Source organism: Ctenopharyngodon idella, chromosome 10, assembly GCF_019924925.1.
Source record: "Ctenopharyngodon idella isolate HZGC_01 chromosome 10, HZGC01, whole genome shotgun sequence".
Lineage (NCBI taxonomy): Eukaryota > Metazoa > Chordata > Actinopteri > Cypriniformes > Xenocyprididae > Ctenopharyngodon > Ctenopharyngodon idella.
Window position 1 is genome coordinate 40,245,001 of NC_067229.1, and position 26,424 is coordinate 40,271,424.

The following is a 26,424-nucleotide window of genomic DNA, read 5'->3' on the forward strand; positions in this document are numbered from 1 at the left end:
TGCCATGGCAACACACAAACACAGTGCAGCGCGAGTTGCACTATACCTCGTCTGTTGTCTGGTGGTTATATATCTACTTTCCAGTCAAATCTCAGATTTATAATATTCCTACACAGGACTGATTCAGCAAGTGAGAAATGGTTCAGCTGCACGTCAAACGAGGAGATGAGAGTCAGTTTCTCTTCAGTACTACAGTGGATGTCTCGATTGAGACACTGACCCAGCAGATCAGCGCGATCTACAATGGAAGATTAAAAGTGGACAGGATCTGCTCTGGTATGACAGTGATGTTATGTATGTTTATGGTGTAAAACAGTAAAAATGCCTCACATTCTTTGAGTTCATCGGATTTATGTTCTTGACCGACGAGTTCTTACATAAAAGGTTTTAAAAATGCATGTATTGTGTAACGTAAGTGGTAGTTAGAAGTTAACTAATGATAGAAGTCAACTAAAAATGTGTTTGTTTGTTTTTGATAGTTAAACGTTTGATTGCTCATTAAAGCACTACCATGCTACTTTTTATTTGTATCTCCATAGAAATTCCAGAGCTGGCAGATCATGGGATCACTCTTCCACCAAATATGCAGGGCCTGACTGATGATCAGATCATGGAGCTCAAACTAAAGGATGAATGGGAAGACCGCTGCATTCCCAGTGGTGGTGCTGAGTTTAAGAAGGATGAGATTGGACGTCGAAATGGACATGGTAGTCATGTCACATTTAAAGTTTAAATTTGAATTGCCCCATTAATTGCTCTAACTGTACTCTCTCTGTCTTTCCGTTTAGCTCCAAATGAGAAGATGAAAGATGTTTTAAGGAAAACAATGGAGGAAGCCAAGGCTTTAATCTCAAACGTATGAAGCTGTTTTTATTACAAAATATTTCTAAATCTCAATATATTGTTACCCTTCTTATATTTTTTTGTGATATAATGTATTTTCTTCCCTCTAAAGAAACAAGTAAAAGCAAATGTCTGTGTTACCACGGATATGGTCAAAGAGGCTCTAGACCAGTTGCGAGGAGCTGTGATGATAGTTTACCCAATGGGACTGCCTCCACATGATCCAATTAGAATGGAGTTTGAAAATCAAGAAGATCTTACTGGAACACAGGTATAAGATTTTCCAAATTTAAAATTCTGTCATCATTTACTTACCCTCGTGTTGTACACACCTTTATGAATTTCTTTGTTTTGTGAAACAAAAAAAAGATATTTCAAAAAAATGTCTTAGTGTTTTTTTTGTCCATACAATGGAAGTCAGTGGGCTCTATTGTTGTTTGGTTCCCAAAAACTTATTTTGTGTTCTGGAGAAGAAAGAATGTCATACAGGTTTGGAACGACATGAGGGTGTGTAAATGATTGAAATGAAAAATTGTAAAGCTGTAATACTCTCCACTGCAGGCATCATTACAAGTGATCCCAGATGAAGAGGCTCAGCTGTGGTGGGCATCTAAAGAACTGCAGAGGGGCAAAAAGCTGCAGGATTATGTTGGGAAAAATGAGAAAACGAAAATTATAGTGAAAATTCAGAAAGTAAGTGTTCGGTGTGAATTTTAGTTCTTTTTTTGTGACCTTGATCTGGGGCCAGTTGCATAAACATAGTCATTATGTTATATGTTAAAGGGATAGTTCACCCAAAAATGAAAATTCTGTCATTAATTACTCACCCTCATGTCGTTCCAAACCCGTAAGTCTTTCGTTTATCTTCGAAACAAAAATCTTTTTGATGAAATCTGAGAGCCTTCTGTCCCTCCATAGACAGCTATGCAACTGAACCTTTGACGCTTCAAAAAGTTCATGAAGAGATCGTAAAACTAATCCATATGAATTGTGGTTTAGTCCAAATGTTCTGAAGAGACTCGAATGCTTTATATGATAGTTTATATTTAGTTTTACGATCTCTTTGTGATCTTTCTGAAGCTTCAAAGTTTCAGTTGCGTAGAGGGACAGAAAGCTCTAAGATTTCGTCAAAAAGATCTTCATTTGTGTTCCGAAGATGAACGAAAGTCTTACAGGTTTGGAACAACATGAGAGTGATAAATGACAGAATTTTTATTTTTTGGTCAACTATCCCATTAAGAACTAGCATGACACACTAGGAGTTAGTTAGGGGTGATCAGTCATTTTCATTTCACTTTTCATTTTTTTTTTAATTTCACACTTTTCATTATCAAATTAGATCAATCTACATTTTTATGTTCATGACCTGAAAAAGTTACGAACAGTCTTAAAGAAAGAAATTTGATGACTAACTTGCAAGACTAGTCTTAGCAGTTTATGCAACTGGCCCCTGGTGTTTGAACTTATCTGCAAAGAATTTCATAAACTGATGACCTTCATTGCATGTTCATTTTAGAGAGGCCAGGGTGCGCCAGCGCGAGAACCTCTAGTGAGTGAAGACGAACAAAAACAGATGATGCTGCACTATTACAAGAGGCAGGAAGAACTGAAAGTGAGTGGAGCTGCTAACTAATTATAACTAATTATATATATATATATATATATATATATAGCATTCATCATTGTTTTGTGTGGTTTTTTTTTTGTTGTTGTTGTTTTTTTTTCTCTTCTTGTTCATAGAAACTAGAAGAGGCAGATGATGACACGCACCTTCAGTCCAATTGGTCAGACAGACAGGCCCTTAAAAGACAGTTCCAGGGACTCACAAATATCAAATGGGGCCCAAGATAGATTAACAGAGAAAATCACAATTACTTTCTGTTTGGCACATCAGAGACCATAGACTCTTCTACAGCAGTTTTTTTATGCAATTTGGTGCCTTCATTACATATGAAAGGTATTTATGTGACAGTGACTGTATGTAAGTGTGTAATGCCAAGCGTGAGACATAAGATTTCTGATTCATTGGCAAAAGGATGCAACACCTTTCCTCTCTTTGTCTGTGCCTCTGGCAGATACTCAATTGAAACTTGATGCTGTTTAAAGACAGGATGTTGCTGTGCAGCTCTCAGGATTGCACAGAGTTCATTTGGAGAGTGTTGAGAAGGAGTTATAGAACATTTTAGTATCCTCAAGGCAAAAGAGAGGTTACAGTATCGGGAGATGAGGTTTCACTAAAAAGAGTTAGAAGTTGAGTGTGATGTTGTGTAAAAAAAGAACATTCTGTTTGTGTTCATTTTTCATTGTACATTTAAATATAATACACTTTTAATTAAAAATGTTTTACCATTCTTAATAAGCATTGACTTTCAATACCACATACATAATTCAACAGCTACTTTATGAGATAAATAGAATAATTTCTTAAGTAACTAACTTTTCACTCAAGCACTGTGTTACGTCCTCTGTGCCAGATCTTGTTTTTTTTTTTGTTTTTTTTTTAAAGTAAGGCACCTGGCAATGTCTTTAAGGTGATGTGTGTAATTTTTTTATGTTAAAATACTTCTTTAATGGCTTAATTAGATATTTGTAGGTTGATTCCCCTCAAAAAGTGTAACACTGTGAATGTGTGGAGTTTTCAAAACATTCTTCACTTATTTGAGCCGCCCAACAATGGCAACATTAGCTCAAACAAATAGTGTGAGTTTGGGGTGGGGTCATTTGTTTGGCTGACCAATAGCAAATGAGGGGAGTGTTCAGGAAACCTGTTTGAAGACAGTTTTGGCTATTCTGCTCGGCAACACTAGTGGTGCAGAAATTACACACGTCACCTTTAATTTCAGTGTTTTGGTAAGAGAAAACATTCAAAAAGTTCACTCCATTTGGCTGAAACCACAGCTACTGCACATTCTGTGTAAGAGTTGGCATGTATGAATGCAGGATGCATGTGTTTCCATTGAGGTATGCGTTCATCCTGATTTCCTGAATCACAAGTTCTCGGCGTTCAATCCTCTCCATCAGCTCTGCTGCCTCTGTGGTGTATGTCACATCTTCCCAGCAATACACCTTCCTGCCTATCTCTGACAGGCTGGAGCTGTCCATCAGTGACCTTTTCTCATCCTCATCCTCATCTTCTTCCTCATCATTATCCTGGTTCATTGGCTCTTCCTCTTCCAGATTAGCTGTTCTACTCTTCCTAAACGTTCTAGGTGTATTTAGATGTCTACTGCAGGTTAGCTGCGTTGAAACAGCTATTAGAACAATCAGAAGGCCCACACAAACACTTGACGTGAAGAGTAGTCCTGCCATCTCTGGATTCTCTGAGAGAAAGAGAAGTACTTGTGAAGAATAGTTTGCAAAAAATGAAAATTACTCTCATGTCATTCATGCGTATGCAGTTATTTTTACAGAAGAACAAAAGGAGATTCTTGAAGAATATTTTCAGTATATCAACAGTTCTTGATTATTGTGTGTCAAGCTCAATAAAATAAATTTCAATACAATACAAAGATTAAAAGAATAAAAAGATGCATGAAGATTCTTAAAAATTCTCCTTTGTATTGCATGGGGAAACATAGTGTAGAGGTGAATAAATGATAGACTTTTTATATATTTTATATAAACAATTTTGAATAAAAATTCTTTTTAATAGGATTTTTATACTCAAACTTTTCTTTTTAAATTATATTCCCTCCATTTGTGCTACTTTATGGGCTCATAAAAATGTCCAAGCATGTTTAATGTAAGATGTTTTATATATTTCGGTTTACCTGTAATGTAGCCATATGCCATTAAAGAATTGCTGACAATAATCCTGTTCTCTGGAAACTTTGAACTTCTTATAACTGGGTGTTCACCTATGAATAACAATGAAAAAAGACAGTTTAATAGATTATTTACCTTGACTGCACAGATGTTCTATATAAAGTGAACTGAATGGTGTACTGTCACCTTCTTTGGTGCTCTGGTTAGGAACTGAGGTAGTTTGGAAAATTCTAGGATCAGCCTCCTTGAGTAAACTTTGTGGAACTGAAAAAAGGCATGGTACAAGTTAACAACTTCCAACTCCCAGTTGGGATCTCCCAGGATCTTTCAATGCGAGGCTGATGAGTAATCTTTATTTTTCCTGTGAACTGATTCTGCCTTCCAATCAGTAACAAAAGCCTGGCATTCAAAGCAATCACAGGAAGTCTTACAGGAAGCCCCTGAAAGCTAAAAATGCCAGGCTCATTCCATATTTTTATTCCCAAACAACTTTTGTCTTCCTTGTAATTTATGTGACGGGAAGAAAACAGACGGGCAAATCAACAATCGGAGATGAGACAAAGGCCATATGTTAGTCTTTTCCCACGCTCTCAATCATTGGGAAACTGATTTAAAAACTGCCATGCCATGCTGTAACCTCATGCAAAAAATACAAGAACACTTTAAAATAGCTTTTGCTTTAGGAAGATTTTGATGGATATGAGAGCGTTCCTACCACATGCATAGAGGACGGTGATATACTTTTTTGTTCCAGGAGGGCAGGGGTCTTTGAAATGTTCCTGGTCTACGGTAAGTAAACACCTCTGTTTGCCATAGCAGATGTTGGATACCACATCACCAGCTCCATGAAAAAGACATTCTGCCAAAATAAAGAAAAAAATACAATAAAATGGCTCATTATGCAGTACAAACCACAAAAATGAACAAAATGTCCTTCAAATCAAATGAAGAACTTTATAAATAGACTGCATGGACTCATATTCAACAATCCTCTCTTTAAAAAATTAGTCCTAGTTATCCTAGCCTAATGGTTAGAGAGTCAGAGACTGGAAACCTGAAGGTTGTGGGTTCGATTCTCAATACTGGCAGGAAATGACTGAGGTGCCCTTGAGCACCCTCCCCAATTGCTTCCCCAGCGCCACAGCAAAAATGGCTGCCCACTGCTTTGAGTGAGTGTGTGTTTTCATGGTTTGCAGTGTGTATGTGTTCACTACTCACTACTCCTAATGTGTGTGCATTAATCTGGATGGGTAAAATGCAGAGGACAAATTCTGAGTACGGGCTGCCATACTTGGCCGTCACGTCACTTTCACATTCTACGTTGATTTGGGACCCGCAAGCCACACGTCCTGCATTATTGTCTCGCATTCTTCAAGCATTAAAAAGTGCTGCGCTGCTCGGTTTCTGTGGACAGTAAATCCCGCCTCCTTCGATTTGGTTGGATATCGCAAACATTTTGACACTGACGAGCGTTTTTAGACACTAAACGGATTAGTTTTTGCCTCAAGTGGCCGCGCGAGCAATTTGCCTGTGCTGACGGAAGGATATAGACTATGAAAATTTACTATAATCAATTCTTCATTACTTTGCAATGGGCCAGCCCACATTGTCCAGCGGCCCACTGGGAAAACTCCCGGTACTCCCGATGGCCAGTCCTCCCCTGATCCTGGAACAACATTCCAGTCTGAAAATGTAATCCTAACCATATCCCTACCCCTAAACTTAACCCCACCCATGAGTTATCCCTAAAATCAGAGGAAAATGATAGATGAATAACATTGTAGAAGCACATAACCCTGGCTGTAAGCCTAAACTTGACATCAACTGTAAACTTGTCCCTCAAATCTAATTGGTTGATTGGAATGATGTTCCAGGATCAACAAAAGATGTTAATCCAGGAACATGTTGCACTTGGTGAAATCAGATTATGCCTACAAGCCAGTTGATAACCACTCATTTAAAGGGATAGTTTACCCAAAAATGAAAATTATTCCATGATTTACTCACCCTCAAGCCATCCTAGTTGTATCTTCTTTCAGACGAACACAATCAGTGATATATTTAAAAATATTTTTAGTCCACCAAGGTTTATAATGGTTGTGAATGGCTGCCCAAATTCTGAAGACAAAAAAATGCATCCATCCATAAAAAAATTAATCCATACGACTCCAGGGGGTTAATAAAGGCCTTCTGAAGCAAACTGATGTGTTTTGTGTAAGACAAATATAAACTTTATAAAGTAAAATAATAGTAGTAAAATGTACGTCATGGCGTAGTGTAGAACCTCATGGCATTGTGTACTACATCGCGGAAGTTCGTTATTTTACTTTCTAAAGTTTTAAATAAGGATTCTTGTCTTACACGAACACATCGATTCGCTTCAGAAGGTCTTTGTTAACCTTCAGAATTTGGGCAGCCATTCGCAACCATTATAAATCTTGGAGGACTAGGGATATTTTTAAATGTATCTCCGATTGTGTTCGTCTGAAAGAAGATAGTCATATACACCTAGGATGGCTTGAGGGTGAGTCAATCATGGAATAATTTTCATTTTTGGGTGAACTATTCCTTTAACCCAGAGCCTAATTTTACCATTAAATCAATGTAATATTAACTATAAGTCTTACTTAAACCCGAAAACCTACCAAATGGTGGAGGTTCTTGTTCCTCTGACGGGCACAAGTCTCCTTCCTCCAGCGGTCTACCATAAACAGCTGAGTAGATATTCAGCACTTTTGGATACTTGCAGTGCAGCAGAAGTCGATCTCCCTCACATGTTACTCTCTTCTTGTGCTCTGCTGCAAGACAAACATTATGCAAAGGAGTAAATATTTGAGGATAAAATAATCAATTAAGGCTTTAAAGGAGGAAATACTTACTAGGTTTACACCTGTATGATACATGGAGGAATTTAGGAGTTCCAGGACAAGGATCTCTGCCAAAGACTTGATGATTAACCAGAAACTGGCAATCTCTATGACCCTGGCATTCAGAGAGCACTTTCTAACAGAGAGGGACAATCAAAGACCATAGACTGTGCGTTATACAAAAGTCAGGGAAAATGTAGTAGACTTGTCCTGATTCTGGAAAACACATTATCTTTTCTGAGCCAGAAGTGGAAAAGATAGGCTGCCACAGGAGTCTAGTCTTACAATAGAGTCCTCTTAGGTCTGTTTTCTCAGTGGGACTATTTAAAAGGTACTAAAATGACTTTATTACGTTAGCATTTAGTGCATGCACAATTAAAGGTCTATTTTCCTGAAAGCAAGAAACTTCACCTGCAGCGCTGTGGTAGCAGAACAGCTGTGATTACGCCATTGGCATCTCATTCCTGGCACGATCCCGGGAAGGGTTTCACTCTGTCCATAAAATGCAGACTGAATAGTTATGGTGGAGTGTCGTGGACACCTGAGGAGCAGGAGATCTCCATCACAAGCTTGAGCTGAATGACTGTTGATGATCCTAAACAGATAATCTAATGAAAGGGGTTAGGGATGGAGGATCTAATAAGTTCATTGAAAATACATTATTAACGCTATTCAGAAAACATGCAAAATATCATTTGGATACACCTTTTTCTACAACGAACTAGTTTTTATTTTCTAAATTAAAGTCATTTCAGGTTTCACATCGAAAGTGTCTATAGTAATTGTCCAAAATATATATATATATATATGCACAAATAAATATTCACACAGATATTACTTATATATTTTAGAAAATAATTAGTTTATTAAATAATTAATTAAAGTTATATATTATAAAACGTTTATTAAATTATCACATTATTTGGAATCTTATGATTTACTTTTGAAATTTTTAGTGCCATTGCATAAAAAATATTGTAAAAAAAAAATATATATATATATATAAATGTTTTTCAAAAATGAATGAAACCATCATGAAAGATTTGGCATTGATCCATACATGTATTTATTTTTGATTGTATACTTTAAAAACATTTTTTATATATTAACCGGTTTTCATTATTATTGTAATTGAATATTGTACTTAAAAATATTTATAGTGTTATTGTTCATCATCATTATTGACTCACTTGAGAAATCCGAGAGTCCGTCCATTTCTTTGGTCCACAGCAGGAGAACACTGTAAAGTATTTGAACACGTAGCCCAGGTGCACGGCAGCTTCTCGGGTGCTGCGCTGAGATCATGTTCGAATTCTTCAATTATTTCTGCATAAAGCCGCGTGCATTCAAGCGCGTGCTGGAGAAAGGCTGTCAAGAATTCCCGTCTCTCTCACCTGCCAGGGATTCTCTCCCCGCTAAAGTATATCATTCTCATACCGAGACTTCGACATCCCACTCCTTTCAAGCCAAACTCTAACAAAGCGAACTCCTCGGAATCGTTTCACCCTAAAGAGAAGTCAGAAGATATAAGGCAAAAAGAAAACATTTCAAAGCGACGCAGTCACTGTGTTGCAGCTTATAGGGAAATAACAAGTGCGCAACAAGTCAGTGGTGCCTGAAACCAGCGTCATTCGCATTATGTATTCGAATGCTGATGATTTTAGGGTCCCTCGCAAGACTACTAATAGTAACAAGATGTTTACTGACACTTAAAAAGTGATTTTTGAGGAGGAATAACACATTTGAACGGGGCGTGGCGGTGAATGCCTAAAATTGGCAGTGCGGTAGGAGTTGAGAGGCACTGACAACAGTATTGTAACCAATCTGATTAAACTGCCTTTAAATTAAAAATATTTAATATAGTCAATGAACCCTCTATGTCTTTGAAGCTAAACTTCTGGGACCACTGAGCATTTATAAAGTCTACATATAGTTTAAAAGATGGTTTTACAAGAAAATAAATTTATATTTATTTATAGTGTGTGTGTGTGAGCACGCGCGTGTGTTTATTGCCTGAGTATTATGAGTTTGGTCATGTTTATAATTAAAACCATACGAACCTCGCGTTGAGAATGAAGTAAAACTGTTACTCCGTCGCAGCAGGGGGCGCTATGCGCTTATTTTTTTCATATGCGCTCACTGCAAATCAGCAGAAGTACAGCTGCCCGCGTACGTTTGAAAACATTTACTAGTTGAAAAACATGGCTGGCAAAATTAAAGTTCCTGATGACTGTAGTTATAAAACATTCTCTGTTTGCGAGAGTGTTGTTGACAGCAGCAGCAGAGTGGAGGAAGATGGTGAAAACGACGGTCCAGCAGTGTTTATGTGCGGCAAATGCAAGCTGACCATCGGTGACAGTCTGACCTGGGCAGGCAGTGATGACGAGCAGAACCAAATCATGCTCAAACGTAAACGATTATTACGTTTTTATTGCTGTTGTTTGTAAAGTTCTGGATATAACCTGTTATGTCTTAGGTTGTTATACACTACCGTTCGTAAGTTTGAGGTCAGTAAGATTTTTTTTAATTTAAATGAATACCTTTTTGCAGCAGAGGCAACTGACCAAAGATGTATGTAAATACGTTTATAATGTTAGAAAACTTTCTGTTCATCAAAGAATCCTGAAAAAATGTATCACGGTTTCAAAAGAAAAACAATTAAGCAGCACAATTGTTTTCAACATTGATAATAATAAGAAATGTTACGATATTTGCATATTATTATTATTATTGTAAATACTAGTTTCCTAGTTAAATTGGACATGAACGCCCTCTCAAGTCAAAATTTGAATGGGATGAGCTCGTAATGAAAAAAATTCCGATAGCACGTGAAGGCTACATTAGAATGATTTCTGAAGGATCATGTGGCACTGAAGACTGGAGTATAAACGATTCTAAAAAAAAAAAAAAAATCAGCTTTGCCATCACAGAAATAAAATATGTACAAAACAGTTATTATATGTAAATTGTAATAATTTTTAACAGTGTTGCTGTCTTACCTTACTTCTGATAAATGCAGACCTCAATGTCATAGACCTCAAACTTTTGAATGGTGGTGAATGTTATTTGTTGACTAATGCATTTTGAAATATTGTGATTTTGCCTTTAGTCAATCAGAAATCTAAAAGAAAAAAATGATCAGGAAACCATTCTTAAGATAATGGTTTGAATGCATTTGTTAGGATAGCGTAATATAATTCTACATTAAAAAACAACAATGGTTACTTAGTTGAAATTGTAATTATATATAAACACGTGAAGGGAGTGTGACAATAATTTTTTATAGAACATGCAATGTCTTGACTTTGCACCTTGATTTCTAGGTATCACTGACAATATTGTCATAGGGAAAGAGCCCTTTGTTTCTGGTACCCGAAAGGAGCTTGGATGGTAAGATATTTGTTATATATATAATATATATATATATATATATATATATATATATATATGTCATAGATGTGTTTTTTTCTTTTTTCTTTTTTTTCTTCTCACCTTAACCACCAATGTCTCTCACATTCAGCCTTGTTGTGAATCTCACCTGCCGTGGCTGTTGTTCAGAATTAGGAATCATGTATATATCAACCCCCAAAAAGCTTGATTACAAGAGATCACTTTTCTGCTTTAATGTTGAAAATATTGAAAGGTAAGCAGCTTATTGTGCACAAGCATGTGTGATATTTACCTTTGGTCTTTTTTGGATTTTTTTGGGCAATGCATGTTTACCACCACATGTCATGATTCTCATTGAGGACATGATTGTTTCTCTCTGTAGCTATGTAGTGGGCAGTCCAGGCCAGCAGATGCCAGAATTAGACAGACAGGACAGACCAGTGACCCTGGAGTACCAGAACATTGTGGAGCAGCAGATGACAGAGGTAAAGTAGTTCGCCTAGAGACTGTTTAAATTATTGATTTACGAGTATGATGCAAACTGATGTAAATCTTGTCTCTCTCTGTTTAAAAATAAGCTATTTCTTTTGCACTACAAATATAGAGATTAATGGCACTATTGAGTGTGTGAAGAATATGACAAAGAATAAAAAAAATCATATAAAACTGGGGGGAAATTAATTGTTTTTTAAAAACATTAGATACAATAGAAAGTACATTTTGAATTTTCACTCTTCTTTTTTTTTTTTTTGATAAAAGAAATTCAAACAAATGTACCTCTAATAATAATGTGCTTCAGTATGGGTGGGGTACAAAGAAGAGATAAAGGTGTAGAAAAAGAATATCTGCTTTTTTTCTGTTTTAAAACGCACGAGTAAACAGCAGATGGCGCTCTTGTGGTGCTGCCAGAGCTCTTTGTTTGGTCACTGAGTCCAGCAAACAATGGAAATTAGGAGCTGTAGGAGAATTTGATCTAGAACTAGAAGGGAGTGCCGACAGTCTGTTTGAGATATTTTAATTTTTTAATTAAATCTTCCATGTCTGTGTGTTTGTCAAATAAATCAGATAAAAATTTCTGATAAGATTTACAGTAAGATTCCTGTGGGTGATAATGGAATGTCTTTAGCATTGTGTGAATATATTTTAGTAATATGTACTGGTACTTTGTGTTCTGGCAATTATGTGTTTTATTATTGATTTTATTTTATTTAAAAAAAAAAAAATTAAATTAAATTTTACAGTCATGTCATCTGCTTGCTCTCTGACCTCCTATTCTCCAATGTACCTTGCAGATAAAATCCCTAGCAGTGATTATAGGACAACGCCTACTGGAGATTGAAACTAACCTCCAGTGCGGTTCTGGAAAATGATGTGAGATGTTACAAAACAATGTCTGTTTTATGTAAAAATCCCACGTTTGTCATGATTTTGTTTGTCCGTTTTTGGACTCTTTAGTGTAAGATCTTTTGTCTGACAGTTATGTATTTATATGCATGTACTATGCAGCTGTATGCAAGTGACACATCTGTAATGTCCTACCTTTGAAACACATTCTAATAGATGTCCTTGGATATAGATACATACATATATTAGATGTTATAACAAAAATTGTATTGTTCTTTAAAAGTTGCTGTGCTGTATGTTAGGAAAAAAAGCTCTTATTGGAAAGCATGTGTTTGCTCCCATTTTATATTTTGTCATAAGTAATCCTTGTGTTGTTGTCATGTGATGCACAGGGTGAGACTGCACAATAAATATAATATTAAAGCATCACACGTGTTGTTTTTTCCCCCCTCCACTTGTTTGTTTTTGATATTTCATCTTTTGCATCAAAACATCCCTGCCCCAACCCTCTGGATAACTGGTTCAATAACAAGTGGATAGTGCATGTGGATAGAGGGGGGCAGGGTGGCTCAAGCCTTTTTTGTTGTTGTTGTTTACAGTTCCTGTCTAATGTGCCTAGCAACACTCTCCACCAAGAGGCGGGAAAAAGACTAGTAGAGACCCCTGAAGGCGCGCGCCCCCAACCCCGAATGCTGGGGTAACATAACAACAGCGGCTGAGATAGAAGCCGCGTGCCTCGGACCAACCAGAGAGCTGTATCTAAGGGGTATGCTGCTATGGAAACAGAGCGCACATGCAGTCGCTGGAGCCTGTTGCCATCGCATCCGTAGTTTCCTTATTTGCCGGACAGCCAACCAGATTAAGAGACGGTCTGTGAGTCTGATGACGTTGCTCGACAGTCGTTCGCAGGGGCGTGGTCTGCACCTCTCGCGCCTGCAGAGACTTCTTCATTCTTGTGTCTTTGAACTCCTCCTTCGTTCTTTCTGTAAACCCACACTAGAGTTAAAAATAGGGACAAGAGGTAAAACACGCTTATAGCACATTGTATTGTTGCATCATGTTTACTGTTTGTGTCCAGTAGAGGGAAACATCACTCTACATGTGGCATATATCCTTTCTAGCTGTACAAGTTCATGTTCAATTCAAGAACTATAACATGTAAATGTTAAGAGTCCCTAAACGGCCGTTTATTAACGTTCTGTTTATTAGAAGCGCGCGCTGACGTTATGTCTTCTGTCGTTTTAGATGCTCGAGCTCTGTAACTCTTTTCCCGCCAGTATATATAATATATATATATAGTGTGTGTGTGTGTATATATATATATATATATATTTTTTTTTTTTCTTAAGTTGCCAGCATTTCTTATAATTTTCACAATTTTTTCATGAATATCTATACATGAAATATAAAAGAAATAACAGCCTCTGCTCAAAAAAAAGTTTTATTCTAGCTTCATGCATTCTTTTTTTATCAACACTTGAATATTGGTAAGTTTCCAAAAAAAAAAAAGAAAAAAAAGGAGACTACTACAATGTGCACAAGTAATTATTTTATCAGTTAAAGCCAGTCAGTTTCTGATCGGCTGTCAATGTTTTTATCTTTTATCATCTGGAAAGATTCCAATTATATTGTTGCTCTGTATCTTTATCGTTATATTTGTGGTGCGGACTTTCCTATTCTCATAGAATTAGAATGATTATTAAAACTTTATCTTCCTTGTGTGAACGGGACTTAGCTCAGTATGCGTTTAACAAACACTTTTAAGATTAAAGATACCTAAAATATATCACTTTCACTCATCGTTTTCTTCAGTGCCCCATCGTTGCGACCATAGACTAAAAAAAAATATGGACGTAGTGTACGTGAAGTCACCCGTAGATTTCTGAAGAGGATTTTTGAAGTGAAAAAACGTCCGTTGCAATTTTGGCAGCGCATCATCGCGCGTCACTCCCTGATAACTGAAAACGGGCAAAGAGGTGGGATGTGGTTGGAACTGAGGTGCCTGGTTGCTGAAACCACGCCCGCCTAGCGCAACGTGATCATGTTAGCACTGCACATGTACACAGACGTACATCTGTCTCGACCATATAACCGCACAGCAAGCCATATTATTTTATAATTGTATAAAATAATCCCGAAAAAAGCACAAACCCTGCAGACATGCAGGCTGAGATAACATGACGGCTCACAGACAGCAGCTGCAATCTACCTGTCACTCAAGTGACCACACCCTTAATTACACAGAACTTTAAGGCTTAATATAATTTAAACCGATGAGTTATAACAAAATTCACCCCCCTCAGAGTTGTCATGAAGGGCAAAGTTAGCTGAATAGACCAAAACCATAATTTGTACCAGGCTGTAAACATGTTTTTTTCTGCTGTGAAGTTGGGCATTTTAACATGGGGGTCAATGAGATTCTGCTCTCTTTTGGAGCCCTAGCGGCCAGTCGATGAATTGCAGTTTAAGTCATTTCCGTATTGGCTTCAAGAGAAACTGGGGAAGGTTGCTGCTTGGTTATGACAGGCGGCGAAAGGTGAGTGTATTGGTGTTGTCGACTTGAAGCAGCGCTGCGCAGACCGATCGGTGTATGACATAAAAGTACAGCGAGAAAGCAGGTGGCTCAGTATGCTTTCGAATCGATCTTGATATCATACACTGATCGGTCTGCACAGCTGCTTCAAGTCGAACACACCTTATTTCTATGTGTTCCGAATCATTGATTCCTTCACTTAACCCATTTGTTGAACAACTTCTCACTGTTCACTATTAAACATGTCTTATTGTCCTTTATTAAAATATGCGTGCCAACAAATCTCACGAAACAAACTCCAAAAAGAAATGCCTCACTCATTCATGAACGAAATGTCTAAGTGCCACATTGAATCTCAAAGCAAAGACTCATTCAGTAGGTCAAAACAATGAAATTCTTCTTCAAGACACACTCTCTGAAGCTGTTTACTTGTATAATGGATCTTCGAAGGAAAGCCTCAAAATGACATTAATAAACACAAAATATACAAACCAGAATGTATGTGATTAGCAAAACCGGTTCAAAAAACCGATTTGTTCACGAACAAAGCATGATCTAGACTGTACATATACCGTTGTCTCTGTTCTGCTGTACGGAATTTTTAATTCATATATTTTTCTCCCAAAGCCTAATTTTTTTTCACCTGCTCTGCCAGCCGCTGTCATTTTGATTAATGGATGCTGGCTGCAATCTCAGAGTGCATCTCACTTGAACTGGAGTGCTGATGCACTGCACTTTCAGTATGATCTTAGCCACCCCATCCACCTTCATCTCAGTGTCCAGACATAAACACACACACAAACGCACACTTTGTCCTGGAGGACTGGTGGGGTGGTAATCAATAATGTAGACAGTCTGATTAAGCGAAGGTTACTTCTTTGCAAATAACCCCATGAAGCATTCGACACAAAGGGTGTAGAGACAAACCCTCCAATAGCAGTGAAGCTCAAAACAGGATTTGCCAGTCCATTCTTGCTAATATGCAAATTGCGTGCTGTATGGAACAGCTGCCTTTTCATTTGAATGTGTTTGACTCAACATTTCCTTGCAGTTATGATGAAAAGAAGTGACATTTTCAAAATTCTTGAGGTTACACAACAGAATGTGTTTATCAGAAGTGTAGAATGCAAATGTTTTATAGGCCAAATGTTAGTTTTAAACATGGTTTTAAAATTAGAAATAATTTTGTGATTTATTTCTTCTGAACCAAAATTCCAATATCATTTTTTGTAGATTGTACTCTCTTGTACCCGGAACAACTTGTGACAAATAGCCCCTGTCTCCCCTATTTATACTGGGTGTGTGAGGATGGTAGATTAATTGTCTGTTTTTCAGACACAAAGAAAATGTTCCTCAGCTGGAAAAAAAAACCCTTTTGAAAACAGGATTAGTCTCAATCAGGGTCTAAGCCCGAACAGATTGAGAGATTGAGAGGTCTAAGCGCAGCAACAGGGCCTTTATTTGACTTTGAATCTAATGATGGTCTTAGCCATGTAACAAACAGTAAATAGGGATTTGCACGCCATGGACACAGAATTTTAAATTGTGACGATGCCCTATTAACATGCCTCAGTAGTTTAATATTGATGACACTAAAGGATATCCGGGATTTATTTATCCTTCCTTTTGCTCAGCTTATGATGTCAGCAGGTTAACTCGACATTTGTGGAGCCCTTCTATTCTTGTGTTAAACTTGGACAGCTGCAAAGGATAGCAACACCCCCAAACACAAACATCATGGTCTTAATGGAAGACTCATTTCCGTTTTGCTGACATGGAGTGCTTCCTGAGTGGTGTCCCTGTTTACACTTATATCACTGAATCAGTCAATCAGCACTTACTAGTAGGTAAAATATTTACAGTCAGTTAAAGGTATAAGGTGATTATCATAAACATTAATTCCCACTCCTTTTAATTTTGAAGAATACTGAATCTGTTTTTGGGCAAGTGAGATGAGTAAATGCCTGCTCTCATTTAATCTAGAACTATGATAAGCTTAATGTTGACACAGCACACACAATGCCTCGAGACTTACTTAGAATTTCTCTCAACATGGGGACAGGAAAGGTGTCAGTAAATGGAAAAATAAAGTAACTTCCATTACTTATTTGAAAAAGTAACTTGGATATTTTGTTGTAACTTTTAAAAGTAATGCATTACTTTACTAGGTACTTGGAAATTCTATCAATTGAACTTCATTTGTATTAAACCCAGAATATTCCTCTAAAAAAGGCATAAAAGCAGTAAACTGCTCAAATCTTACAAAAGTTACATTAAAGCTGATGTTTTATTGGACATGTACCAAGAAATACTAATGGTATTCTTTGAAGTACCACTAATTCCATGCTACTTAATTATGGTAATTGACTACCATGGAATACTGGCTTTGTAATTCTATTTGGATGTTCTTAAGTCAGTTACAGAGCTAAAACATGCAGGTAAAACTTGATGAGTCAGAACGTTTGGTTGTTGTTGTTGTGGAATACTCTGAATTAGATCACCATTTTTCGCCAAAGGCTTTTCAATGAGTGTTGTCCTTTGTAAACAAAGAGTTTTGCTTTAATATACTTTGCAGCGTCTTTTGTCCTTCAGCTTTTATCAGCTTAGCTGTATAGACTTATCTGGGCTAGAGTGTATGTGTCTGTTGGTCACCCCCTCCACCCTCCCCTCCTGTACGGGGGCACAAGAGGGTGTATAATGAGTGTTTGTGCATGTGAGGGTACAGCTGACTGGATTATCTGACACAGGGTCTTTCAGCTGTCACTCATTTAATGGTTATTGCTGGGTTCTCGTGGGAAAAGCGTACAGAGTTACACCAGATCACCTGTTTCTCTGTAAATGACTGTTAAAATTTTATTTCTGTGACAAACTCTTTTAATTACCTTCGAAAATGATAGTTTTATTTAGAGCCATTTTATGTATATGAACAAAGAAAATATACACAACTCAGAAATGTAGGTATTGTGCATTTATTTGTGTCAAAAAAGTAATACATGCTGCATTAAAATAGAAAATTCAGAACACAAATAATAATCTTTATATATAAATCTTTTTTACAGTGTTAAAAATCTCCTTTAACTTGGCAAAAAAAGCAAATCAATACAAAACTTACAAAAGACCTTCAAATTTATCTTCACCGTAACAAAAGTACAAAGACTTGTCACCAAAAAACTGACATCACATTTTTTTTTTAAAAAAACTCCTGGTGTGCATGCAAAAGTGTAGTTGAGATCAGAAAAACATTTTTCACAGCTCATAGTCTTCTGTGCACGTGAAGACTGTGAAAGAGGTCTGCTTTGTAAATCTAATGTGAAATGACAGCATGAATCACCTTTAAACACATGGAATGAAAGACACTTGTGTTCTATATACAGGCGGTTTTAAATCTCTTTCGTTCAATGGAGTGAAAACACCACCCTGGTTATAACCAGGTCAGTCATCAAATATATATATACACACTATTGCACAATCTATTATTTCACTCAACGTGATGCTCTGCAGGTAAAATGAATCTTATACACCAAGAGTTCAAATGATACTGAAAATCTTCCATTGCAGCCCAAAGGCTGAATGCAAGATATTTAAGGCTATACAAAATGCCAGCAAACCCCTACAGGGGAAAAACGAGGAATGTCGTCTTCCAGTGATATACTGACGTTTCACTACAGGTTTAAAAGTGAGGCTATTAAAAAAGTTAAGCATGACCTGAGTGTAATTACAATTTGAGGTTAAATAAAGTAAGAGCTTAAAACTCACTAATATTGTTTGCTCAAATAAGCAAAAAACCCTCCAACCGTTCATTAACAGTCTTTGTTGTATTACTGTACATGAACATGTATTAGTACACATTATTGTGGGCAGTGACAGCTTTGTTTCACAGAAGAATTGTGCGTTAAAGGTTGTGGCTCAGCTGCTACATGGCACTTGGACTAGAAGCGTGTTGAACGTGCTGCTGCATGTGAACTTGGCTTTCTGTGTCTACTGTCCTGGGGTTATGTATAAGACATGCCAAATCTCGCAAGTCGGCACTCGGAAACTGCAAGCGTCGTTGATGAGATAACACGGTACTGCATACATCCTATTTTTTATAATCTAAGAGTTCTCATCCTTAGCACAGGGTTTTGAGAGCCCCTGAGGTGCAGATCAGAGTTTGCATATGGTAGGGAGTTGGAGACTCCACTTCCACCGCAGGCTCTGGCCTGAACGGGGGCAGCTGGAAGCTAAAGGGCGGCACCTTTCTCTTTAAAATCTGCCCGATACCCATGGAAGGGAACTTGCTGCGGTGCTGAGGGCTGTCGGGTTCTTCGCTGCCCACGCTGCTGGGCGGGCTACCACTTGAATCTGAAGAGCTAGGCCAGTCTGAAGCGGGAGGACTTTTCTTGGGCTCAGGTTTGACGATGAGAACAGGTGGGCTGGGGATCGTGGCCTTCTTCAAGTACGAGCTATCAGGCTGAAAAGCAGACACGTGTCGAGGCGGAGAAAGTGCTCCGTTGGTCAGTTTGTACCATGGCGATGGAGGAGCTTCTTTGCTCGGTTCCTTGCTTGCGGAAGCCCAGGAATGAGCACCGAGGGAGGAAGGTGGGCGAGCGGGGATGTTGACAGCTTTTGGGGGTTCTTTGGAGCTGTCTTTCTGGGACGGCTGGGTCTCAGGTGTAGGATGGGCTGGCTGCGGGTTGTTGGGAAACAGGGGGTGGATCTCCAGGTACTCCAGAGAGGAGGAGGTGATGCAACCACCACGTCCTGAGTAAACATCTTTAAAACCTCCAGTCACAGCTTTCAGAAGACCTGAAATTGATAGGAGAAAGAGTTTGATTCAAAGCAGATCCAACTCATGTCTGTATTTGTACAAGCAAACATCTTTCTAGTACTGTCTTGGAGAAAATCTCATGGCCTAGAGAAGGTCTTTTGCAATTTGGTGCTGGACATGTGCATTTTAAATTACTTTAAAATAAAGACGTTGTTACCTGTTTTTGTCCATACAATGAAAGTCAGGCAAAACAGCTTTGAACCCAACTGATTTTTACTGTATGGACAAATAAACAAACAAACAGGCATTTTCCAAAATATCTTTTGGGTTCCACAGAAAGTAAGTCATACAGGTTTGGAGTCACATGAAGGGGAGTACATTTTCACTTTTGGGTGAAATAACGCCCTAAGAGAAAATTTCAACCAGCTGTATAATGTTCAACGTGTTATACAGAGTTTGTGGTGTTAAAGCATCTTTGAGGCTTGAAATACTTCAATTTTGTCACGTCTTGGCAAAAAAGCAAGAGAGTGAGTGAAACATACAGGTGCCTGATAAACAAGTCTTCTTTAATTTTGAACTTTGGTGATCTTTCTAAGTGATAACATGAACAGCCCTGAAGGGTTTACATTTATCTCTGTTTGATTTACTCAACAATGAGCTATATTAAAAAACGGTTTAATTTGTACCATTGTATATGTGCTACTTGTTCTCATTCTGTCAATTATTGTCATGTACATCTGAGTCACGCATCAATTGTGTGCCAGATCACGTGTTAACCACAAGGTTGGTTCATACATGTATATGTTTAACTGTGTATGTAGTTTAGGCACTTACCAGTTCTGTGTTTCTTCTCCTTGGTGGGTCCTTTGCTCACAGCGAGATAGATGGGTGTCTGCTTGGGTGGAATCGTGACCTTCTCAATGTGCTTCCTCCACTGGGTCTGAAACAGCTCGCTCTTTTTCTCTTTCTCCATGTTGTACTGTTTCTCCTGTGAGAAGAGAGTATGTTAAAACACATCTGACATGGTTCTATGAAGGATAATCATATAGGTGCCGTTGGATCCTCAAACTTACCCTGTACTCTTTTGAGAGTCTCTTCATTTTGTTGTTGAGGAGAAAGTACACAGTCAGCGTGTGGCAAGCTTTGTTAGTGAGCACAGCACTCAGCACCTCACTGTGTTTGTAGCCCATTTTCTCTGTCATGTGGAGCAGAACTGTATGGTTGATCTCCTCAATGTGGATTCTGAGAGTTAAAACAAGTTGTTTTAGGTCATAATATGTCATGAAAGGTGATCTAAAACCAGTTTGGCTTTAAAGCATATTAGATAACTAACCTATTTAAGTAAGGAACTCCAGTGTGAGGGTTGCCCAACTGCAGCCACGAGTCAGCCATCACTTGGTGGATGTTGGGCCTCTTGTCGGGGGCAGGCTCTAGAAGCCTCTTCAGCAGACTGACAGCAGCTGTGAACACAGACAGGAAGCAGTGAGGATTTTGTGCTGTTACTTCAAGTAAAGTTATAAGCACGTCCTTGGTCAGTCTCTAGGTTTAACTGATTTATTAGCACAAATAGATCATTATTTATTAGGACACACATAATGCTCTAGTCATGATGATTCAGCCTTTCTCCTACATCGTGGATAAGCCAAGGGACTAGCGCACAGCCGTGCGTCCTTGAGATGCTATACTAGACTGTGTTATATAATGAGGTTAATCTCATTTCAACACTGCATCATCTTGTAGTAATATATCCTGTCACAGATTTAGTAGTGAATGAATCACCTGTTATTGAGAATGCTCTTGTAAGTGTAATGCAATGGAAAATCTCACTGAACGTGATTAACTGTAATGTTGACAGTTACCGTCTCCTCAAGAGAATTTATCTGGAAGACCAGATTGTGTTAAGAAATCAGAATAAAGCAGATCCTATCATTTCTTCATGAGACAAAAACTGGTTTTTCCTGTGGTTAAAAAAATAAGCTGCCACTTGTCTGGCACATTTGCAGTAAACATAGTGTTTATGAGCTGACAGCTTTGCACTGAGAATTTTGAGTATGTGTTCTTTTGAGTATGTGTTTGTTGCAAATAAAAATAAACATGCGTAATAGTCAAATAAAAACTGGAAAGTTTTACACAATGGTTACAAGTAAATGTGCAACCACTGTTGTAAACCTCATTATGACATAAAAACTAATAAGGATATGATTTATGACCGATAAAATGATTTCATTGAAAAAATAAAATAAAATTCTCATGCAATTGTTTAAGCACTCGGAAATGTTTTTCTGTGGCATACGGGTTTAGCGTGAAATAATTTAGAAAACTGGGTGTTTCATGAAGACTCTGCTTTATTAGATTTGGCTTTCATCTCCTGAGATATTTAAAACACCAGTGGGCACCAGACCATCCCTATTGTTTTCAATTAGACATTCAAAAGCCTCAAACTGGACTAAAAAAAAGGTGCAGTCTCACAAAGACTGCATTCATGCTCAACTTTTGAAGCATGATACCCATTAGAACATAATTGGTAGGAGTACACAAGCTAATTTTCAGCATGTAATAGCTGCTTGTTCCTGTTTGGATGTGACCTTCGTGGTCATAAAGATCTTTTGAAAATTTCAGAGAAGCAGTTCTATCAATACCTGAAGAGATAGATGGAGGTAGAGGGTTCATATCCTTGTCCACCATCCTCTGATGTAGAGCTTTCAGGCTAAATGGCTCCACAGTGAACGGTAGGGTACCAGTCAGCATGGCGTACATATTCACCCCTCTACAATTAAAATCATACATAAGGTCAAATCCAGAAAAAATGTACTCAATGCAAACTTAGAACATGGTGCTTCACATTTTGCGAACTCACATTGACCAGACATCCACTTTGGGCCCATATTTCCTCCTTGAGAGAAGCTCAGGGGCGGCGTATGCTGGGCTGCCACACTGTGTGCTGAAGGGATCAGAGTATCCCAGAATTCCCGCACAGTTACTGAGGCCAAAATCTGTATGGGGAAACAGAGAGAGGGTCGTGTATAAGATAATGGTTATGTGTAGAGGGATTGACTCTAAATAACTTCCCACTAGGAGGGGCAAAAGGGTATATGGCTTCCCAACACTAACCCCGTCTGTCACACACAACTGCTAAATAAAAGCCATGCGTTTGCCAGCCGTCTCACAGAGAGGTGAGAGGTCGTTCAGTTTTAATGAGATACTGATTACTCAATCAGTCTTCACCACATGCTAAAGATGAACACTTTCACGTCACTTCGATTTTAGGTCATTAGGACTTAGTGTGACTTTATGACGTTCTTTGAGTAGGCCTATCAGACAATGCTTACCGATCAGCTTTATGTTGTCCTGTTCATCAAGGAGGAGGTTTTCAATCTTCAAATCTCTGTTGAAAATAAAAATGAGTTCATTTCTCAAACCAACCATCCGAACTATAAACAAACTAAGCCACAATAGTCTTTGAATAGATTTTACTGCTCATTGTGCTCTAAAATAGACATTATGGAGTATCTACACATGGTTTCTTAGCTTTCAGAATTAGTTCACTAATGTTTGTTTCTTTGGAATGTCTCATTTAAACTTTCCTTATTTTTGTTTCTCACCTGTGAACAACACCTGCCCTGTGCAGGTGCTCCACCGCCATGACTAGCTGCCGTACGTACTTCTGGGCTTCTCTTTCATCCAACCTTTTCTTCTCATAAATGTAGTTCATGAGGTTTCCACCAGGGCAGAGCTCCATGACGAGGTAGTAGCTGTTCTCCGTCTCCAGGATGTCCAGCAGTTGGGTGATGTTTGGGTGTCGGATCATCTGCTGAATCTGTCCTTCACGCCGCAAGTTCTTTGTGACATATGAATCCTTTTTGGCCTTTTTCTTGTCAATCACTTTCACCGCCACCTGTGAGGGGAAATAAAATGGAAATTGTCAAGACTGTTTAGTGGTCTCCTTATGTACGGAATTATTCTAACAGCCCTGAACAGGTGAGGCGAGCCAGACTAAGCCAGACGTGACTCTTATTTCACATTTGCCTGTCTCCTCACGTCTCCAGGGTTGAATGTTCGACCCTGAGTCCCTGTGGAGGACTCAGTGGGGGAGGGATAAGAACAAATGACCGATTTGTAGCCGTTCAAGCACCTCCAGTTGAATGAAGAATGTCCAAATGGCCTGTTAATGCCACCCATTTGTCACCAACATGCCATAAACTACTAATGCTCCATAAACAATGGGTTGAAAAAAGCCCTCAAAAACATGTTCATGGACATTCAAGGTAACACAGCAAGCATAGCTCATTTGTTAATGATTTCGCTGTAATTTTTCAATGAAGGTGGGAGGGGAGGGTCTTTGTTCTTTATCAAACATGATTTCTTTGTCCTGGGTTTAAAGTCCCTCCGTATGCTGTAACAATAGCCTTGTGCTATTGGTTCCGCCCTAGATCAAAGAGCCCCGAGCATGACCCGAGGAGGGTTCAAGGGGTGACTTGCTGTGCTACCACAAATCATCAGGTACAAAAAGAGCAAACCGTTCAAACGTGTCCATTTGAGCAGATAATTGGATCAATTTCTCCAACTGAGGAGCATGTTAAAGGGGGTACAGAGGAAAAGGGGGCAGAATCCCCTCCCTAAACAATCCCCTTAAAAGCTAATCTGACATTACTGAATCTTAACCGTCGTGTTTTGCCAGCATTGTTGATGAGGCAGATTGGTGGTCGATGGTTAAAGGGGGGAGGCAGGGGGACCCCCAGAGCCTCAGACTAACGTGTTGTTTTTCTCTCCGGCAGACAAAGGCGGCGAGGGTGAAAGTGGGTTAGATGTGCTCAAAACAGACATGGGGGAAGCATGTGCTATCGCCCACCGACCATGAGCCCCGCCCCACCCTGTCTGTTTTTCTAGGTGATGTCAGAGAACGAGAGCGAGGCAGGAGACAAGAGGAGCACGAGGCAGCCTCGCTTCTCTTTGTGATTGCTAGCGTTTGCATCATCGCCCGGGACAGACCTCTTCTCCTTCCCACAGCAACAGCGAAAGAGGGCAAGAGGACTGAACAAATCTCTAATACGTTAAGAAGGTATTTCAGGTCACTCACTGGAAGAGCAAACAACTTTTTTTTTCCTAAGTATGCAGATAAAAGCTACACAATAGAACATACAAAGGAAGACCGCAGCCAGTGCAAAAGAAAAACACACCCTGCTCATAGAGGGAGTGACTTTCACAAGAAAAAAAACAATAATTTACAAATATATATTGACATAACCTCACTCTAGAAACGAGATTTTGCATCTGAGTAAAAGTATACATTATATTTGTCCATTCATTCTGAAGGGATGCAAACTTTCTCTGGGATAATCTGAGATTAATAAAGACACCTGAATGCAAACAGGCACTGACAGGATTGCCTCTGTTACCTAATTTAATCTGTGTGATGGGGAACATGAGACCAGTGAGAAACATCTCAACTCAACCTGATGATCATCAGATGATGTTTCTGGCATTCTTCCCTAAGGAGCCAACACCAACTTATTTCTGGGTACTTTTAATAAAATTCAGCTTTAAACTTCATATTAACAGCAACAAAACATTTAATTTAAAATAAAAAACGACAAATACAACAGAGCATTCATGTAATCCATAGCCTACCACTGACTACCATTGACACTAAGGGGGGTTTGACCAAAACAATTCAGACAGATGTTAGTCTAACCTAACCCTAACTTTAAATTTTCTTAGTCAGACAAACAGATATGTAGTGAATAACAAACGCAACAGCATTCTAGTCAGGTCTTGGCTGGATTCTCAACAGTTTTTCAGCAGCAAGTTTCATATTTAGACAGTGATATGAACAATAAGACAAACAATCGCTACGAAATAACAGTCATTGTTTTGCCTGAACATTTAGATAATAATCGCTAAGAAAAAAATAAATAAATCAGTCATAGTTTTGACTGACCAATGTATGACTGGGTGTTTTGTTATTTCTCTTTTAAGCAATTTTCGTGCTTATAAACAAATAAAGTGTATACTTATAAACTGGAAATACTATTATTACGCCATTTTTACAGTGTCATTTAGATGTAAGTAAGCTAACAATGCTTCAAAGTGAGGCACATTGAATCTTCTCACCTTCTCGCCGGTGATCGCATGAAGCCCCTCTCGGACTTTGGCGAACGACCCCTCTCCCAGCTTCCTCCCGATCAGATAATTCCCAACTCTTTTCGTGTGGTAAAAGTTTCGGAGGACGTCATATAGAGGACCGTTGCTTAGAGACTGAGGGTGGGTGTTTTCTGTGGGAGCCGGAGCTTTCACCCCAAATATCTTCTCGACGTCCGTACCCATGTCTGTTCCAGCATCTGGCATCCCTGCGCCTGTTGAAGGAAACCTGTTGTCTTCTGAATCTACTGCTTACTTATGAGAATGGGACATCTGAATCCCTGTTCCTAATACTAAACGCTTAGCGGAACCTGACACACGCGCCACCTGTTCGGTTCAGATGTCAGTCAATCTACAAACTGTAAGATTGTAATAGTTTTATGTAACTCGTCATGCAATAATGAATAAAGCCACTCGGTCCTAATCTAAATCAAATGATCAAAATGTCTTATTAATATACGGACGGTTCCGTATGATAAAGCTAAAGTTTCCAGCACCTCTCTGTATCTGAGAGAGAAATAAGTGAGTGTCTGGCTTGCCGAGTCTCTCACATTTGTTATTTGAAGTTAGTTTCCCGGCACGGGGTGGGGGCGTTTCTTATTTGCTAGCAAATCCCTACTCAGTCACCGGGTTAAAATCTAATCCAATCAGCGGCCGCGCAGGGATCAGTGGCCCCGCCCTCTCCCGAGTTGTAAAATGAACCCCGCCTCTCACCCATGCTTACCTAGACAACAAAGAGCATGTTGCTGAGGGGGTCAGATTCACCGTGCTTCTTGATTTCTATCAGCTTTCCCCGG

At 38.7% G+C, this 26,424-nt stretch overlaps 4 protein-coding genes across 7 annotated transcripts in view; 2 read left to right on the forward strand and 2 right to left on the reverse strand.

Moving 5' to 3' along the window:
- Positions 1 to 3,202, forward strand: part of cfap298 (cilia and flagella associated protein 298) — a 4,021-nt gene extending 819 nt beyond the window's left edge. For 2 of the 3 annotated variants that reach the window (XM_051907759.1, XM_051907758.1), the window contains exons 2-8: positions 117 to 276; positions 540 to 707; positions 789 to 856; positions 956 to 1,114; positions 1,405 to 1,536; positions 2,360 to 2,455; positions 2,584 to 3,202. In XM_051907759.1, the coding sequence (XP_051763719.1) occupies positions 138 to 276; positions 540 to 707; positions 789 to 856; positions 956 to 1,114; positions 1,405 to 1,536; positions 2,360 to 2,455; positions 2,584 to 2,694 (873 nt within the window). In that variant the 5' untranslated portion in view covers positions 117 to 137 and the 3' untranslated portion in view covers positions 2,695 to 3,202. The remainder of the gene's footprint in view (positions 1 to 116; positions 277 to 539; positions 708 to 788; positions 857 to 955; positions 1,115 to 1,404; positions 1,537 to 2,359; positions 2,456 to 2,583) is intronic. The other variant, XM_051907760.1, reaches the window with a different exon arrangement.
- Positions 3,203 to 3,320: 118 nt separating this feature from the next.
- eva1c (eva-1 homolog C (C. elegans)) lies at positions 3,321 to 9,670 on the reverse strand. Of its 2 annotated transcripts, XM_051907754.1 has the most exons (9): positions 9,536 to 9,670; positions 8,666 to 8,981; positions 7,887 to 8,083; positions 7,488 to 7,611; positions 7,254 to 7,406; positions 5,324 to 5,467; positions 4,795 to 4,872; positions 4,614 to 4,700; positions 3,321 to 4,163 (listed from the first exon to the last, which is right to left on the reverse strand). In XM_051907754.1, the coding sequence occupies exons 2-9, from the start codon at positions 8,778 to 8,780 to the stop codon at positions 3,742 to 3,744; spliced, it is 1,320 nt and encodes a 439-aa protein (XP_051763714.1). In that variant the 5' UTR covers positions 8,781 to 8,981; positions 9,536 to 9,670; the 3' UTR covers positions 3,321 to 3,741. The 2 variants fall into 2 exon arrangements, with proteins under 2 accessions (XP_051763714.1, XP_051763716.1); XM_051907756.1 differs by lacking the exon at positions 9,536 to 9,670 and having other exon boundaries at positions 7,887 to 8,070; positions 8,666 to 9,396.
- On the forward strand, positions 9,649 to 12,636 carry mis18a (MIS18 kinetochore protein A). The gene is made up of 5 exons (XM_051907761.1): positions 9,649 to 9,884; positions 10,799 to 10,865; positions 10,996 to 11,118; positions 11,248 to 11,350; positions 12,158 to 12,636. Exons 1-5 carry the CDS (start codon positions 9,677 to 9,679, stop codon positions 12,233 to 12,235), a joined length of 579 nt encoding a protein of 192 aa, XP_051763721.1. The 5' UTR covers positions 9,649 to 9,676; the 3' UTR covers positions 12,236 to 12,636.
- Positions 12,637 to 17,695: 5,059 nt separating this feature from the next.
- hunk (hormonally up-regulated Neu-associated kinase) lies at positions 17,696 to 26,215 on the reverse strand. The gene is made up of 9 exons (XM_051910636.1): positions 25,601 to 26,215; positions 23,092 to 23,384; positions 22,819 to 22,874; positions 22,347 to 22,482; positions 22,129 to 22,256; positions 20,823 to 20,949; positions 20,563 to 20,731; positions 20,324 to 20,477; positions 17,696 to 19,527 (listed from the first exon to the last, which is right to left on the reverse strand). Exons 1-9 carry the CDS (start codon positions 25,832 to 25,834, stop codon positions 18,851 to 18,853), a joined length of 1,974 nt encoding a protein of 657 aa, XP_051766596.1. The 5' UTR covers positions 25,835 to 26,215; the 3' UTR covers positions 17,696 to 18,850.
- Between the last annotated feature and the right edge of the window lie 209 nt (positions 26,216 to 26,424).